Source organism: Aethalodelphis obliquidens, unplaced genomic scaffold, assembly GCF_003676395.1.
Source record: "Aethalodelphis obliquidens isolate GAN/ISIS:26980383/991018 unplaced genomic scaffold, ASM367639v1 scaffold114, whole genome shotgun sequence".
Lineage (NCBI taxonomy): Eukaryota > Metazoa > Chordata > Mammalia > Artiodactyla > Delphinidae > Aethalodelphis > Aethalodelphis obliquidens.
Genome location: NW_020838058.1, coordinates 110,901 through 129,995, shown reverse-complemented (window position 1 = coordinate 129,995; position 19,095 = coordinate 110,901). Strand labels below are relative to the sequence as shown.

General features: G+C 36.7%; 1 protein-coding gene across 1 annotated transcript; it reads left to right on the top strand.

Annotated features, from left to right (window-relative positions):
- Positions 1 to 215: 215 nt before the first annotated feature.
- Positions 216 to 5,130, top strand: PWWP3B (PWWP domain containing 3B). The gene is made up of 2 exons (XM_027097526.1): positions 216 to 283; positions 1,317 to 5,130. The coding sequence occupies exon 2, from the start codon at positions 1,540 to 1,542 to the stop codon at positions 3,619 to 3,621; it is 2,082 nt and encodes a 693-aa protein (XP_026953327.1). The 5' UTR covers positions 216 to 283; positions 1,317 to 1,539; the 3' UTR covers positions 3,622 to 5,130.
- The last annotated feature ends 13,965 nt before the right edge of the window (positions 5,131 to 19,095 follow it).

Below are 19,095 nucleotides of genomic sequence, written 5' to 3'. Positions count from 1 at the left end.
TCCTGGGAAAGATGATTTAAACATGAACCAGATATCATAACTATATCACACAGAGAGAATTTAAAATAATAAAACCAAGGAGGACAGTAAACATCTACATCACAGATGAGATTTCATTTCATTCCTGTGTTTCAGAATAACATGCCTGCTAAAGTTTTGGTAGAGAAGTTTCTTTATGCCTTGTCCATTTGTTTGATTCCCTGTCTCCTTTTGAACAGCCTGTCTCCTTTTGGAGTGAGAATCAAGACAGACAGATCACAGGGCCTGATCCACATGACATTGGGTAAGGCTCTTCTCATTTCACAAAATATTTCACATTAAAAACACGTTGAGAACTTGGGGTATAATTTATTTTGTTTCTTTCTCTGCAGCTTTAGCATTTTTAAATTAAAAACTACATTTCATATTAAAATCATGTTAGGTTGAGAATTTGAGGTGTAATTCATTTTGCTCCCTGTTCTATAGCCATAATGTTTTGTAATTAAAAGTAATAGCTTCTCCTTTGGGGAAAGAATCTCATGTGTTAAACCACTATGAAGAATTCATGCAAGAGACTATTCAGATTTCTACATGAGGTCCTATCCAACCACTTGACTCTCAAGAGATCCTTGATAATTATCCTATCCAATATGTGAACCTGGTAGCCATTCTAAATTTTTATCTTCTAAGCTCATGCTATTAACAAGGTCATTGTGTTGTGGTCTGGGTTCAAGAGATAGAGACCCTATTATCTTTGTCTCCCTGCTTTGGGTAGACAAGGAAGCATTTATAGCTTAAAATTTATAAAGCTGTGTGTTCAGCTACAGCAGTGCTTCCAAAGAGCTCTTAGACAAGTAGCCTCAGCATCATTTGATAACTTATTAGAAGTGCAAAACATTGGATTCTGTCTAGACCTTCTGAATAAAATTCTCAGGATAGGGCATAGAAATCTAGTTTTAACAATCCTCCAGATGATTCTGATGCACGCTAAGTTCAGAGTCCCGCTGCCCCAGGTATAACATTAGGGGCACAGAAGTCCGAAAATATCTAATAACATAGAGTTCCTGACACACCATCTCTGCCATCATGCACATACAGTCACTCTTTAATAATCATGTGCAATAATGAGGGTAAGTTCTTTAGTTTGGGATATTATAAAAATACTTTTCCAATTCTCATCCCACACCTTATATTATTCTGCATTTTTCTCCTCCGTCTGATGCCCCACTGAGCATTGTCCTTTCTTCTGTCTCTGCTCTATTTGCAGTTGCTCACCAACTTTGGCAAAATAATTTTATTTGCTGATACTTCTCTTCTCTTCCTTTTCGTTATTTCAGTATCTTCCATATCGTCCCATTCAAACAACGTGTTCAAGCATCCTTGGGAAATTCAGCTGGAGAACAGGCCACACAAGCTGTAAACCCTTTGTAATTCTTTGTAGTTTTAACAGGGGCATTGCTAAAAGTATTGTTTGTGGTAGGAACTTCCTTAGCAGTGACAAGAATAGCCAGACACCTCAATCTCTGCTAGTAAACTCTTGGCACACAAATCTAAATCATAATGGATGCCAAGTATGTCTTATGCAATTGGCAAGGCCAGCTGTGGCCAGCAAAAGTTTTGTCCAGATCTGCGGCTTCATCAAACAGTAAGAGAAAAAAGACATTTTCCCTAGAAGTTCAGATACTCTCACTAGATAAAACAATTAAAGTGGAAAGCACAGAAACAAAGATCCTCAGTAAATCTCAAGTTGAAGCTATTGCCTTCTCACTAGCAGCACAGTCAGAGGTCAGTGACCCACCTAGAGAGGAAACAGCCTATGCAAGGTCACTAAAAATGGCACTGGATATTCTGAATGAGAGAACAAATTTGATTCAAGCAAGCAGTTCAGATGAGGGAGAGACCACGACACTGTCTCAAAATGTACCACAAAAGCTTTCTGATTCACCCCCTCGTAAAATGTATCGGAAGCACGAAGGAGACTTACCAAAGTGTCTTGAGGAAAATGAAAATTCAACATCCCTGTTAGTATCTTCAGGGAGTGATGATTCCCTGTATGATGATAAATCACGGGTGCATGCGGTCATTGATACTATTCCAAGTGAAATGGAAACAAAGTCATCACAAAACTTCAGCTGGCGCCACACTTTCCCTTCACTTTCAGAAGATGAGGATGAAAAGGAGAGCAAGAAAAAGATTGACATCTCAACAATTATGCCTTTGCATTCCACAATTAAAGAGGAGGATGTATATGTTAAAGATGAAAAGTTCACTCCAACTTTACAATCAGATAGCTTCACTGTGCCCAAAGCTTTGAAAGAGGAGGCACAGGACATCTGCCCAGAGGCCCCAGCTATTTCCTCTGAATGCTCTACCTTCTCAGAGAATAGTGAAGATCCTGGAGAGGGCCCCTCCAATCCATGCTCAGATACCAGCCAGAATCAACCTACTGTGGAATCAGAGATGGGTGTTGTGGCATCCCCTAGGCCTTCTTCATGGGAACACCAGGTTTCCTTTAGTGCCTCTAACCATGCCATGGATTATTCACTCCTTGTGAATAATGAAAGAAATCTTCAGAGACTGGATTTTGAGGAACTTGGGGAAGAACTTCAAGCTTCTGACAAGTCAGTTCATCTAAATTCTATTGATGCTTCCATATTAGATGACAATGAGGAAGATGAAGAACTTCCACGTTTCATTTTTCATTATGAGCCACGTTCATTTGAAACAGGAATGATAGTCTGGTTTAAATATCAAAAATACCCATTTTGGCCAGCAGTGGTAAAAAGCATCAGGCGAAAAGAGAGAAAAGCAAGTGTGCTTTTTGTTGAGGCAAATATGAATCCTGAAAAGAGAGGCATTAGAGTGCCTTTTAGAAGATTAAAGAAATTTGACTGTAAAGAGAAACAAGCACTAGTAGATAAAGCCAGGGAGGACTACAGTGAAAGTATTGACTGGTGCATCTCACTGATTTGTGACTACAGAGTTAGAATAGGTTGTGGTTCTTTTGTAGGCTCTTTCCTTGAGTATTATGCTGCTGACATTAGTTATCCACTTAGGAAAGTAATCAAACAGGATACCTTCAGGAACTTATTTCCAAAGCTGCAAAATGAAAATCCTGTGGAATCAATGGTTGTGACTTCCCAGACCAAGAAAATGTCCTTCCAGAAAATTCTTCCAGACCGAATGAAGTCTGCTCGGGACCGAGCCAACAAGAACCTAGTGGACTTCATTGTGAATACAAAGGGAACAGAGAGCCATCTTTTAGCCATTTTAAAAGGCACGAAAGGGTCCAGATGGCTGAAATCATTTTTGAATGCAAATAGGTTCACACCCTGTATTGAAACATACTTTGAGGATGAAGATCAGTTGGATGAGGTGGTGAAATATTTACAAGAAATCTACAAACAAATAGATGAAAAAATGCTGACTCTGATAAGAGATGATAAAATTAAATTTATCCTGGAAGTTCTTCTGCCGGAAGCAATCATTTGTTCAATTTCTGCTGTTGATGGATTAGATTACAAGGCAGCAGAAGCAAAGTATCTAAAAGGGCCATCTCTAGGATACAGGGAAAGAGAATTATTTGATGCAAAAATCATATTCGAAAAGAGACGGAAACCATTAACAAATGAAGCTCCTTAAATCTTCTGAGAGTCCAAACCATAACAGGGAACTTCCATAGATGCTAGTTTTTAAAAAAATCTCTGAATGATTCTAACATATAAATATTTTCCAGAAATGGGAGATTTTGGATGATGAGTTCACTTTTTCTTTGCAATCTCTAGGATCTACGACTATTCCTACATCTTCATTTCCTTTTCCTGTGCTTCTTCAAAGTCAAATTATTAACATATTTCAGCAGTTCTACTTTCCCATACATTTTTAGAATGCATAATTCCTAAATGATTTATAAGGGAAAGTGCTATTTTGTTTTTTGACATTTTTGTGTCTATGCTGTATAGTTAAATACAGTGTGCACAATCATTTTAACATTAAAGTTGCACTGGTATTAGATATTAAGCAAGATAATTAGAAAAAAGTTAAAAAGCATCAATTATATATTTTTGCTTAATTTTTATAAAATATTAGGTTTTCTCTTAAGATAGCTGAATTATTTTTCTTGCCATGCTTATTTATTTTTGGAAAAAAATATCTCTGAGATATAGAACCAAAGATAGAGATGCGTTGCTATATATTATAACTAACTACAATTGCTTTTGCAAGAAAACAATGTGGACTTCAAAAATAAAGTTAATGAATTACCAGCATGCAGTCTTTGTGTGTGTGAATAACATCTCAGCATGCAGAAAATAATTTTGGCAGCCTTGAACAAGATTGTCCATTCTACACTTCCCTGAAATTCCATGTATGGAAGTGTCTATCATTCAATAGCTGAATGGTTTCTTAAAACAGACAGGCTTTCGGCTGTCTTCATAACTGACATTGGCTGTATCTTAATATAGCCTTCTGACCACACGTGGAAGGTAGCTAGAATCATTGTATTCATGGTCTGGCTACTCTAGATGTATGAGTCCAGACTGACTGCTTAAGAGCCCATCTGGTTTGATACAAACTGTAGAAAATGCAAGCACTTTGTTCTGAGTCTTGTATCTCCAAATACATAGTCACTTGTTTCAAACCAAGCAATTTTTATCATCTGGCTTATTCATGCAGTAGTTCCAGTTGCTTTCAATAATATAAATTCCAACTGATAAATCATTCCACACTACTAGAAAGAGTAGATGGACCAAAGTCTGTGAATTTGGAAATGGGTCACAGAAAAAGTCTCTATTTGGCAAAATATGACAATTATCCCAATGTGTTTAAAAATACACAATTGAAAGTTAAAGCCTGAAGCCAGTGAACTGTTTATTCTAACTGGAAACAAGACTTTAGTGAGAATAAATATTAAGAGAACTATTTTATTTTAAAAGTTTGATGTAAAAATAAATGCTAAGGGCTCTACATGAACCTGTCTGCATTTTTCAGGGTGAGACAGCTGTCACTCTTGGGCTTTTGTTATGTGTTCACATGGCCACGTGTTTATGTAAAAGTTGCAGAAGTTCGATGTTTTGATTTTCCATAAAACTATTATATCTTTCACCTTGGATGTCCACTTCACCATACTTCGGTTTGTCTGCTTCATTATATGTATTTATATATATATATATATATATATATGATTTGTTTGGAATTTTTGCTTATTGTAGTTGTCATGATTTTAATCTTGTTATACATTATCTTATAATTCTAAATAAATATTCACTTTCATGATTAATTCTGTGTTATTTTAAAAGAAAGCCTTCAAAACTGTGTAAGCTTCAGATTTCACAGAACCTTCTCTGGACCCTGTCTCTTGCCTGACAAAGACCAGACTCCTTGGGCATATAGCCTGTACCAATCCACATAGTTTCCTCATGATCCTCATGATTCTGAGGATCATTTGACAACAGACCATCACCACACTATATGTGGACCTTATACCCTGGGAAAACACACTGTTTATAATATTGTGTCCCTTTGATTCTGATATATTACCCAGCTTCTGTTTTCTCAGTGGAGCTAACTCTATCTCTTGGCTCTAATATTTTATTTACTACCTAATTCATTTATTTATTCATTTATTCATACAATTGTGGGTCAATAGAGCAAGCAATGTGTGGGTTAAAGCTCTGCTCTGAGAATTTAAGGTACCAGATTTAAGGTGAGCCAGATGACAATCTAATTTCTAAAATGACTAAGATGCACTTCTTCATCATAATAATGAGAAATATTTCTTAACCTCATGGACTAACTGTATTTGAAAACCAAAGCCCGAGGATTCCCCATATTTGTGAGTTCCTGGGTGTTTGGTTTGGGGTAAAGGAGGGGCACCTAATTCCTCCTAGGATGTCATTTATATTGTGGCATATTTTGAAGTAAGGAAGGTGTGCCTAAACATGCATTTATTCTCCTCTTTAAGTAAGTTGGCATTTGGGGTGTGGAAATAGATGAGTTTGGCTTCCAACTCAGTGTGGATTCTGAGATCCCTTTCAGCCTGAGTGGTTGTTAGGGCAGGCTCTAAGATTGCCCTAAACTGGATCTGTAATCTAGGTTTGTGTGTCTAATGGAAATGCACAACCTGTTATTCACCCTAACACATTGGATTAAGAAGACCCTCATCTCCTCCAGTCATAAGGCAGACTGCTGAACATCAGACCCAGATTCTAATTGTAAGGTTGCAGAGCTGCATGGAAACTGCATTCACAACATTTAAAGATCTCTATATCAATATATGTATCCTAATAAGGAAGGAGTAGAACTCTGAGACCTGGAATAGTGATGAGTGTGGGAATCTTGAATACCTATAATCCTCTGTACACTCAGCCTGGTAAAAGCAGCCCCCTAACCCTTACTATTGGAGAGCAACCTCCCTGTTCCTAGAGACAAGGCAATAGCCTCATCTAACGCAGTTACCTCAAAAAGACATTGCTTGTCTTTCTCAACACCCAACACTGATATTTTTCATTGCTTCCAACTCATGACAAGGGTAAGGCATCATCACAGCACAAGGAACAAAATACAGTCTCTGTTTAGGTGGAAAATCCAGAAAGAACTGTAGGAACGGGCTAATGTGTACTAGTATGAACTGGGATAATATACATTGGAATGGATTTTGAGGACTCACTGACATGAGTCATAGGAGTACAAAGCTATGACTCAGGGTTCAATGTCCTGGAGCTGCCTTCATATGCTGCTTGGGTGGCATCTTTAAGCTTGGACAACAGGCTACAGTAAATGAGATGGAGATATTAGAACTTCCTTGCCAGAGTACTGAGGAATTGGTGAGAAGGTCAAAGGGAGTGAAGGTATTAGAAATAATTTATTGCATGGGACGAGGACCTATCTCTAAACTACTTGCCCTAGGAGGGCAGAGAAGACACTACAATAATAAAGACTGTGCTGGTGAGGGGGAACACTTGACATTTTTGAGAAACTCAATGTTGGCTCTCCTCTGAAAGCCATGATTGGAACTAAACTATGTTGCAATGGAGATGATAAGATTCCAGAATGTCAGAGCCCAGTTAGCAGCACAAAACCTCAGAAGCAAGTTGGGTACAATTACCATAATGCGAAGTAAGGTCAGAGTGGAGTCAAACTAGTTTGACTGACAGGAATCTGTGGCAATACCTTATAGATAGTATTCCAGGGCTAGAGTATGAACAGCTCACTTCTTTTGTACAAAAAGAAAAACATGAGACTTGGCAAGTCAAAGTCTGATGTTAGCAGCTGCTGTGGAAAATTGTGGTCCCCCACCAAGTTTTCAGATCTGCAGTGCAAGTTGTTCTGCTACTCAGGTCATATGACTCAGCATATCTGATAATGCTTACAGCATCTGTGATGGATAAGGATGCACTAAGTCATTCTAAGCCATAATATGGGAGTTGCAACACAGAATCCTGGGGTTCTTAACAAAAGCCATACCTCCTATGTCAGTAAACTACTTGCCAATTAAAACATAGCTCCTTATATGCTATTGAGGTTAGTATATATGGAGTGCCTAACCAAGAGTTAACAAGTGACTATACGACAGGAGCTTCCCACCACAAGCTGTACATTATGAGATTCACCAAGCGATAAGGTCTGGCAGGCTCAATAGCAGTCCACCCACGATGGAAATGCTCCAGGATCCAGCCTGAGAAAGCACAAATAAACCGACTGATTGCACAAACCCCCATGGCTTGGACCACTGTTACAATGATGCCCCTCGTGAGGTAGGGGGTGATCTATGACCAACTAATGGAAGAGGAAATTATCAAGGCTGGTGCACAGATGTGTGAGCATTAAATATTAATGGTAGCTATAAACGGACTGCCACCACACTTCAGCTTCAGTTAGAGTAGCCCTAAAGAATAATGTTGAAGGGTAAAACTTCCAGTTGGCAGAGCTGTGAGCATTACACCAGGTTCTTCACTTTGTATGGAGGGAGTAGTAGCTTGAGGTGGTCACCTGGACTGTGGTGAATGATTTGGCTGGTATGTAAAGGTCTTGGAAGAAGAATGATTGGAAATTGAAGATAAGAAAGTTTGGATATGAGGCATGTAGTTAGAACTATAAGAATGGAAACAAAGCATGTGTCTCTGTGCCTCATATTAATGGCCATCCAAGGAACTGACTGTAGAGAAGGCACTTAACAACCAATTGGATCTGATGACTCATGTGGATGTCAAACAGCTTCTCTCCTCAGTCATCGTGGTTCTGGCACAGTGAATCCATGAATTGTCCTGATGGCAGGGATGGAGCCTAAGCTTGAGTTCAACAGCACTGGTTCTCTCTCTCCAGGGGTGATCAAGCTACTCCCACTTCTGAATGTATAACTCCCCAAGAGCAACATCTGATGCTGGGCACTCAATTCTGTCCCTTCCTTCAAGGATATCATCCAGCTACCTCATTCTACATTGAATGCACTGCACCCATTCTAAGAGGTGGTAGTTATTCATTTTCACAAAAATGGATGCCGACTTTGGACCCATAGGGTCAAGCACCACTTGCCTGTAGTGATGTGCAGTTTCATAACACAATCCTTGTTTGACTTTTTTTCCTTGCTTCACCACACGTTTTTCTTACTCTGACTCACTAGAATCTCTTGCCAAATGAGCTACTCAAATGGAAACTCTTGTATCACACTCTCTTTTGTGGACGCTCAAGCTAAGATAACCAGCAATAATTATGTATATATTTTATAAAATATAAGTAGGCATCACCAAATCAAAAATGTATTAAAGATTTTAAAATTATTCATGTATGAAAGCTATTAAAAATCAGTAATTTCCAGTTCTGGATAAGATGGAGTCCAACATTTCCCCCTATCCCTTTTGCCAGAATCAACAACTTAAGTTTTCACCTTAGAAAACCAGAAAAAGAAGAGCACATTAGATCCAAAACAAGTAGAAGAAAGAAAATAAATATTGGAGCAGAAATCAAAAAAAAACTGAAAAGAGGGAAACAATAGAGTAAATCAATGAAATCTAACTCTTAGCTAGGATAACCAAGAAAAAGAGAGAAGACACAAATAACTGATATCAGGAATGAAAGAGGGGACATCACTACTGATCCCATGGATGTTAAGAGGATAATAAAATACTATCAATAACTCTATAAACACAAATAACTTAGATGAAATGGGCCAATTCCTCAAATTTAAAGGAAATTATTTTATTTTATTTCATTTCTTTTAAGTATACTTAATATTTTAAAATAGAATTCACTTTCTTTTTTTTTACATAAAATGTCACTGGTGTCAGATATTGGGCAATAACAATTTTTTAAATTTAATGTATATTTTTCCAGAAATATAAATCAATTTTTTCCTTTTTCTTTTGCTTCATTGGTATAAACTGTTGGATTTCCTTTTAAGATAATTCCTGAATTTCCCCTATTATGCCTACTTATTTTTGGAAAAATAGCTTTGAGACATCAAACCAATGACAGGTAATACCTTATATATTATCACTAACTTCAATTGGTTTTGTCAGAAAACCACCTGCATTTAAAAAATAAAGTTAATGCAGTCTATTATGTGTGTGAATGAAATCTCAGCATGCAATAAATCATTTTGGCAACCTTGAGAAAGATTCTTCACTATACACTTCCCTGAAATTTCATTTATGGGAGTATCAATTCTTCAATGGCTGGATGGCTTCTTAAAACAGACAGGTTTTTGGTTGCCTTCCTGACTGATAGTGACTGGATCCTCTTAATATAGCCATCTGACAACATGTGGAAGGCAGCTAGAATCATTGTATTCGTGATCTGGCTAATCTATGAGTCCAGGCTGACTGCTTAAGAGCCCATCTAGTTTGGTATAAACTGTAGGAAATGTAAGCACTTTGGTCTGACTCCTGTATGTCTAAATACATAGTCATTTGTCATAAGCCAAGAAAGCTTTATCATCTGGCTTATTCATAGAGTAGCTCCAGTAAGTTTCAGTAATATAAATGCTGACTGGTAAGTCATTCCAGGCTGCTAGAAAGAGTAAATGAGCCAGAATCTAGGAGTTTGGAAATGTATTACATTAAAAAGCCTCCACTTAGGTAAATATGACAATTACCTGAATATGGTTAAATACAGGCATACCTCAAAGATGTTGCGGGTTCAGTGCCAAACCACCTCAATAAAGCAAATATTTCAATAAAGGGAGTCACATGAATTTTTTGGTTTCCCAGGGCATATAAAAGTTATATTTACACTACACTGTAGTCTGTTAAGTGTGCAATAGTATTGTATCTAAAAAAAGTAAATGTCTTAACTTTAAAATATTTTACTGCTATAAAATGCAAACCATCATATGAGCCTTCAATGAGTCATAGTCTTTTTGCTGGTGGAAGGTCTTGCCTCAATATTGATGGCTTTTGATTGATCAGGGTGGTGGTTACTGAAGGTTGGGGTGACTGTGGCAGTTTCTTAGAATAAGAACAATGAAATTTGCCGCACTGCTTGACTTCCTTTCAAGAACAATTTCTCATTGCATATCTCCATCAGAGCTCTTGAGTGACCAGGTACATTGTCATTGGGCAGTAATATTTTGAAAGGAATCTTTTTTTCTGAGCAGTAGGTCCCCAACAATGGACATAAAATATTCAGTAAACCATGTTGTAAACAGATGTGCTGTCATTCAGTCTTTGCTGCTCCATTTATAGAGCACAGAGTAGATTTAGCATAATTCTTAAGGGCCCTAGGATTTTCAGAACGGTAAATGGGCATTGGCTTCAACTTAAAGTCACCAGCTGTATTAGCTCCTAACAAGAGAGTCAGCCTGTCCTTTGAAGCTTTGAAGCCAGGTATTGACTTCTCTCTAGCTATGAAAGTCTTAGATGGCATCTTCTTCCAATATAAGACTGTTTCATCTACACTGAAAATTGTTGTTTCGTGTAGCCACCTTCATTAATTTTCTTAGCTAGATGGTCTGGATAACTTACTGCAGCTTCTACATCAGCACTTGCTGCTTCACCTTGTGCTTTGATGTTATTAAGATGGTTTCTTTCCTTAAACCTCATGAACTAACCTCTGCTAGTTTTAAACTTTTCTTCTGCAGCTTCCTCACCTCACTCAGCCTTCATAGAATTAAAGAGAGTTAGGGCCTTGTTCTGGATTAGGCTTTGGCTTAAGGGACTGTTGTGGTTGATTTTGATCTTCCACCCAGACCACTGAAACTTTCTCCATACCACCAATAAGGCTGTTTCCCTTGCTTATCATTCGTGTGTTCACTGGAGCAACACTTTTAATTTCCTTCAGAAACATTTCCTTTGCGTTCACAACTTGGCTAACTGTTTGGCGCCAGAGGCCTAGCTTTCAGCCTATCTCGGCTTTCAACACACACCTTCCTCACTAAGCTTAATCATTTCTAACTTTTGATTTCAAGTGAGAGACAAGTGACTTTTCACTTGAACACTTAGAGGCCATTGTAGAATTATTGATTAGCCTAATTTCAAATTGTTGTGTCTCAGAGAATCGGGAGGCTTGTGGAGAGGGACAGAGATGGAGGAATGACCAGTTGGTGAAGCAGTGAGAATACACACATTTATTAAGATTGCCATCTTGGGCTTCCCTGGTGGCACAGTGGTTGAGAGTCCGCCTCCCAATGCAGGGGACACGGGTTCGTGCCCCGGTCTGGGAAGATACCACATGCCACAGAGCGGCTGGGCCAGTGAGTCATGGCCGCTGAGCCTGCATGTCCGGAGCCTGTGCTCTGCAACGGGAGAGGCCACAGCAGTGAGAGGCCCGTGTACTGCAAAAAAAAAAAAAAAAAAGATTGCCATCTTATATGCGCGTAGTTCACGGAGTCCCAAAACAATTACATTAGTAACATCAGAGATCACAGATCACCAAAACAAATATAATAATAATGAAAATGTTTGAAATACTGCGAGAATTATCAGAATGTAACACAGACACAAAATGAGCAAATGCTGCTGGAAAAATGGTGCCAATAGACTTGCTTGACTCAGGGTTGCCACAAACCTTCAATTTGTAAAAAACACAATATAATATTCCATTTGCAGCAACATGGATGGACCTAGAGAATATTATGCTTAGTAAAATAAGCCAGACAGAGAAAGACAAATACTATATGGTATGATTTATATATGCAATCTAAAAAATAAAACGAATGTGTATGCAAAACAGAAATAGCCTGTGAGTCTGTTTCTGTCACAGAACACAAACTAGTGGTTATCAAAGGGGAGAGGGAGGGACAAATGAGGAGTATGGGATTAACAGATACAAACTACTATACATAAAATAGATAAGTAACAAGGATTTGCTGTACAGCACAGGCAATTATACCCAGTATCTTGTAATAACTTATAATGGGATATAATCTGCAAAAAAACAAAACACAAAAAACTCAAATCACTTTGCTATACACCTGAAACTAACAATATTTTAAATCAACTATACTTCAATTTAAAAAATGCAATATCTGTGAAGCACAATAAAGTGAAATACAATAAAATGAAGTATGCTTCCATACATGATTAAAAGTTAAAATCTGAAGCCAATTAATTGTTTATCTTAACTTGAAACATGACTTTTTAAAAAATAAATGTTAGAAAAACTATTTTATTTTAAGAACTTGATGTGAAAATAAATACTAAGGACTTAACCTAGACCTGACTGCATTTGTAATCCTTATGGTAGGTCAACTGCACCTCACATGTGATGTCATTTACATATTTTTTCACAGTAATTACTATTGTAGCTGAAATTATGGGAAGAATGAGACCCACTTTGTTGATTCCTCTCTCACTTTACAGAATCCCCTTTAATAAAAATTATATTGCATTTCCTATTCAATGGGTAATTATCCATTTTCCTTCTATTCATAAGTTAATGTTTTAAGAGGAAGACAGATGTTCAGGTGAAATAGTTGCAAATAAAAATTGTAGGGGCTTCCCTGGTGGCGCAGTGGTTAATAATCCGCCTGCCAATGCAGGGGACACAGGTTCGTGCCCTGGTCCGGGAAGATCCCACATGCCGTGGAGTGGCTAGGCCCGTGAGCCACAGTTACTGAGCCTGTGTGTCTGGAGCCTGTGCTCCGCAACAGGAGAGGCCGCGACAGTGAGAGGCCCACACACCGTGATGAAGAGTGGCCCCCACTCGCCGCAACTGGAGAAAGCCCTCGCACAGAAACGAAGACCCAACACAGCCAAAAATGAATATTAAATAAATAAATAAATTTTTAAAAAATTGTAATATGTTATACACATTTTCATTGTTGATTTCAATGTGTGATGTAGAATTATTTTTAAATATTTATTAAGTGGCCTGCTGAAATTGTGGAGTAGAGAAGTCCAAGGATCTTTCAATCCACTGAAGCAACAAATAAGCTTCAAAAAACTGTCAGAATCAATTTTTTTGAAACTCTGGAATCTAATCAAACACATTCAACAGCAATCCAAATGTCCACTGACGGATGAAGGGATATAATGTCCACTGACAGATGAACGACTAAACAAAGTATGGTATATACATACAATGGGATATTATTCAGCCTTAAAATGGAAGGAAATCCTATCACACGTTACCACATAGATAAACCTTGAGGATACTATGCTAAGTGAAATAAGCCAGTCACAAAAAGACAAATACTGTATGATTGCACTTCCATTAGGTATTTAAAATAGTCAAATTCATAGAAACATAAGTAGAATGGGAGTTACCAGTAGCTAGGGGAGGAGGAAAAGGGGAATCATTATTTAACAGATACAGAGTTTAAGTGCGGCAAGATAAAAAGTTCTGGAGATCTGTTTCACAACAATATGAATATACTTATGCCTGCTGAACTATACAAGTACAGATAGTTATGATGGTAAATTTTATGTTATGTGGTTTTTTTAACCACAGTTTTAAAAACACTACAACGTGGGGAGTCCTTAAAGAAGAAAGAAGCTGATAATTGTTGCTAACAATTATTTACCTGCTTATCATCTGCTACTCGCCAGCTCAGAGATGCCCATGTGGATGATAGCCCACATGCCTGGTATGGCTTGTTAGTGCTAGAGGAACAACATGAACCTTGTTTTCAAAGAAATGCAATTGTGTATTGTGACCTGTCCGGCAGCTCCCTGAGGAGAGCTGTTCAGGGGCTTCCCTTTGTTTTGCATCCCTCAAAACGTTCTCAAGGTTTGAGTAGCCTCCCTGGAGGTATATGTCAAAAGCCTGTAAAGGAACATACAAGCCACCATCTGGAGCAAGGAATAACAGACATGGCAAGAAGCAGACAAACTGAAAATCCTTGCAAGGAAGAAGCTAGGGAAGGAGATACATGGAGGATTAAGGGTTTTGAAATGCTTTTGTTTATACTGGGGACTCTCAAAGGACACATGCATACCCAAGAATAGATGAATAGTCAAAAAGACCTGAGAAGGCCCGAGTTTTAACCTCTGCTGACCTTAAGGTTCAATATAAGCAGGAAGTGAAACAAAAGGCTGAGTTCTTAACGGCCTGGCTAAGCACTGAAAGCATGCTCCAACTCAGAGTCAATGTACAAAGAACAGGAGAGGTTTTCTTGTTTGTTTGTTTGTTTTTGCTCCTTTCCTCCTCCTCCTCCTCCTCCTCCTTTCTCCCCTCCTCTTCCTCCTCCCCACTGTCTTCCTCCTCCTTTTCCTTCTTCTTCTTTTACTTTCTCTTTTTCTGTTGACTCCAGGCTTTTAAGGAAATCTCTGTCAAATCAGTAGCTGGCCACTAGGCTAACAGAACAGAGACTTCAGTGACTACACACAACAAAGAATACACTTTTTGCAAAAATAGAAAAATTAGAAAAGTAACTAAGCAAAAAACTACAATATACAACAGCAGAAACAATAAAATAAACCTGAGGAGAGTTACCAAAAGAGAGTTAGTTGTATATACTAATATTAGATTTTTTAAAATTAAAAGATACAAAGAAGGACATTATATATTGGTAAAAGGGTCAGGTAATCAAGACTATATAACAATTAAAAACATATAAGAACAGTATGGAGGTTCCTTAAAAAACTAAAAATAGAACTACCATATGACCCAGCAATCCCACTACTGGGCATATACCCTGAGAAAACCATAATTCAAAAAGAGTCATGTACCACAATGTTCATTGCAGCTCTATTTACAATAGCCAGGACATGGAAGCAACCTAAGTGTCCATCGACAGATGAATGGATAAAGAAGATGTGGTACATATATACAATGGAATATTACTCAGACATAAAAAGGAATGAAATTGGGTCATTTGTAGAGATGTGGATGGACATAGAGACTGTCATACGGAGTGAAGTAAGTCAGAGAGAGAAAAACAAATATCATATATTAATTCACATATGTGGAATCTAAAAAGTGCTATAGATGATCTTATTTGCAAAGCAGAAATAGAGACACAGACATAGAGAACAAACGTATGGATACCAAGGGGGAAGGTGGTAGGATGAACTGTGAGATGGGGATTGACAAATATACACTATTGATACTACGTATAAAATAGATAACTAATGAGAACCTACTGTATAGCACAGGGAACTATACTAAGTGCTCTGTGGTGACCTAAATGGGAAGGAAATCGAAAAAAAGAGGGGATATATGCATACGTATAGCTGATTCACTTTGCTGTACAGTAGAAACTAACACTTTTTGTAAAGCAACTATACTCCAATAAAAAAAAATTTAAATCACCAAATTATGGAATTACATTTGACTGTTAAAAATAACTTATATTAATTATATTCAAAGTTAATTATATTAAACTAAATAAAATTAATTATATTTTAATTTTTTTTAAATAAAAACATATACACAGGTAACAACAAAACCCCAAAATATATGAAGCAAAAATTGATAGAATTTAAGGGAGAAATATTTTCTACAATAATAGATGTAGTGTTCTATAAGCCACTTACAATAATGGATAGAATTACAGAAATGATCAATAAAGAAATAGAGAACTTGAACAACACTGTAAACCAATTGAACATAAAATATATATACAGAACCCTTCACCGTACAACAGCAGAACACACATTCATCTCAAGTGCACATGGATCCAGGATAAACCATATGTTAGACAACCAAACAAGACTCAATAAATGTAAAAAGATTGATTGAAATCATACAAAGTATATTTTCTGACCACAAAAGAATATAACTAGAAATCTATAACAAACTAAAACTTGAAAATTCACAAATATGTGGAAAGTATACAACACACACTTAAACAACCACTGGATTAAAGTAGAAAACACAAGAGAAATTTAAAAGTAACTTGAGATGAATGAAAATAAAAGCACAATATATCAAAATTATGGACTGCAACAAATGCAGGACTCAAAGAGAAAATTATGATCATAATTGCCTATTATACAAAAAGGTATCAAATCAATAATCTAACATCGTATCTTAAAGAACCATAAATAGAAGAGCAAACTAAATGCAAGGCTAGCAAAAGAAAGAAAATAATAAAGCTTACAGCAGAGGTATAAAAATACAGAATAGAAAAACTGTAGGGGGACTTCCCTGGTGGTCCAGTGGCTAAGACACTGTGCTCCCAATGCAGGGGGGCCAGGTTCAATCCCTGGTCAGGGAATTAGATTCCACATGCCACAACTAAGAGTTCGCATGCTGCAACTAAGAGTTCACACGCTGCCACCAAGAGTTCACATGCCGCAACTAAAGATCCCGCATGCCGCAACAAAAAAGATCCAGCATGCCACAACGAAGATCCCATGTGCTGCAACTAAGACCCAACATAACCAAATAAATAAGTAAATATTTTAAAAAAGAAAAACAGTAGAAAGAATCAACAAAACCAAAATTGGTTCTTTGAACAGATCAACAGAATTGAGAAATTTTTATGTTGACTAAGAAAAACAGAAAATAAAAATTGCTAAAACCAGAAATAAAAGTGAGTACATTACTACTGAACTTACAGAAATCAGAAGGATAATAAGAATACTATGAATGACAGGATATCAACAAATTGTGTGTTATATGAAATGGACAAATTCCTAGAAATAAACAAACTATCAAAACTGATTCAGGAAAAAATAGAAAATATGAATAGTTCTATAATAAATAAGGATATTAAATAAGTAATCAAAAACTTCTCAAGTAAGAAAAGCCCATGACCAGTCTTCACTAGTGAATTCTACCGAACTTTTAAAGAATGGACATTTATCCTTCTCAGAATCTTTGAAAAACTAGAGGAGAGAATTCTTCCTTCCTCACTCATTTTGTGAGGCCAGCATTACCCTGTTCCTAAAGCCAGACAAGAACAACATGAAAACTACTGACTAATATCCCCCATGAATATAGATGCAAAAATCCTCAACAAAATACTAGCAAACAATACAACAGCAAATTTAAAAGATCAGATACTATGACTAAGTGGAATTTGTCCTAGGAATTCAAGGGCAGTTCATCATACAAAAATCAAACAGTGTAATACATCATCTTAATAGAATAAAGGAAAAAAACCACATGATCACTTCTACTGATGTAGAAAAAAACATTAACAATTTCCAACACCCTTTCATGATTAAAACCCTCAACAATCTCAGAATAGTAAAGAACTTCCTCAACTTGATAAAGGGCATCTAAGAAAATTCCACACCCAATATACATACTGATAAAAGACTGAAAACTTTGCCCTGAGATCACAAGGCAGACAAGAATGCCTGCTTTCACCACTTCTTTGAAATATTATGCTGGAAGTTCTAGCCAGAGTAATTACTCAAGAAAAAGGAAAATAATGGGGCGTTCTCTTAGTTACTCTGGGCCTTTTGCCTCTCCCTATTAATTTTAGAATCAGGGTTTTTTTAATCCATAATATAATTTGCTGGAATTTTGAGTGGGATTGTGTTGAATCTATAGATCAAGTAGGGAAGAACTGACACCTTAACAATATTGTTTTCCTACTCATGTATATGAAATATCTATTTATTTAGATTTTCTTTTATTACTTTTGTAATAAAAAGTAATGAAAGAATTTTGTAACTTTCCTTATACAGATCTTGTACATATTTTATAAAATTTATGCCTAGGTATTTAGTTTTCTGTACTAATGTAAATGGTGTTGTGTTTTTAATTTAAATTTCCAATTGTTCATTGCTGATATACAGGAAAGCAATTGACTTCCGTATATTATCCTTGAATCCTGCAGCCTTGCATAAATGTATACTAGTTCCAGGACATTTTTGCTGATTCTTTTGGGATTTTCTTCATTGATAATGATATCATCTATAAACAAAGAAAGCTTTATTTCTTCCTTTCCAAACTGTATTCCTTTTATTTCCTTTCGTTGTCTAATTGCATTAAATAGGACTCTCAGTACAATACTGAATAAGAGTAGTGAAACTGGCCATCTTGCTTTGTTTCTGAACTTGAGGAAGGCATCTAGTTTCTCACCATTAAGTGTTTTGTTAGTTGTAGGTTTTCCTGTAGATATTGTTTATCAAGTTTTGGAAGTTCCCATCTATTTCTAGCTTGTTCAGAGTTTTTATCATGAATCTGTGTTGGACTTTATCAAAAGCTTTTTCTGCATCTGTTGATATAAACATGTGATTTTTCTTCTTTAGTCTGTTGATGTGATGAATTACATGAATTGATTTTTGAATAATAAACTAGCCCTTGTATACCTGTAATAAATCTCTCTTAGTCATGATGTATTGCTTTTTTTATACATTGTTGGATTCAGTTGGCTAGGATTTTGTTGCAGATTTTTGCATCCATGTTCATGAGAGGTATTGTTCTAGAGTTTTCCCTTTTTTTGTAATGTCTTTATCTGATTTTGGTGTGAAGGAGATGCTGGACTTCTTCAGGAGCAATTCTATTGTCTTCTTCTAGTGTATGGACAATGCTTTCTTCTGCTTTTGTTTGTCTCTTAATTTTTTTTGTAAACTGAGAATTTTGAATATTACAATTGGTCCACTCAGTAAATAAGATTCTCCTTCCTCTCCCAGGATTATTGTTGTAGTCTTTGTAGTAGTCGTTGTTTGTTTGTTTAGTGACTTCTGTACTAATTTTGTAAAGTCTGAATTCCTTCTCATGTGTAGACATTGAAATCTCTTTTTTTCTTCCATTTGCTTAGTGGTCAGCTAGCAATTTGAC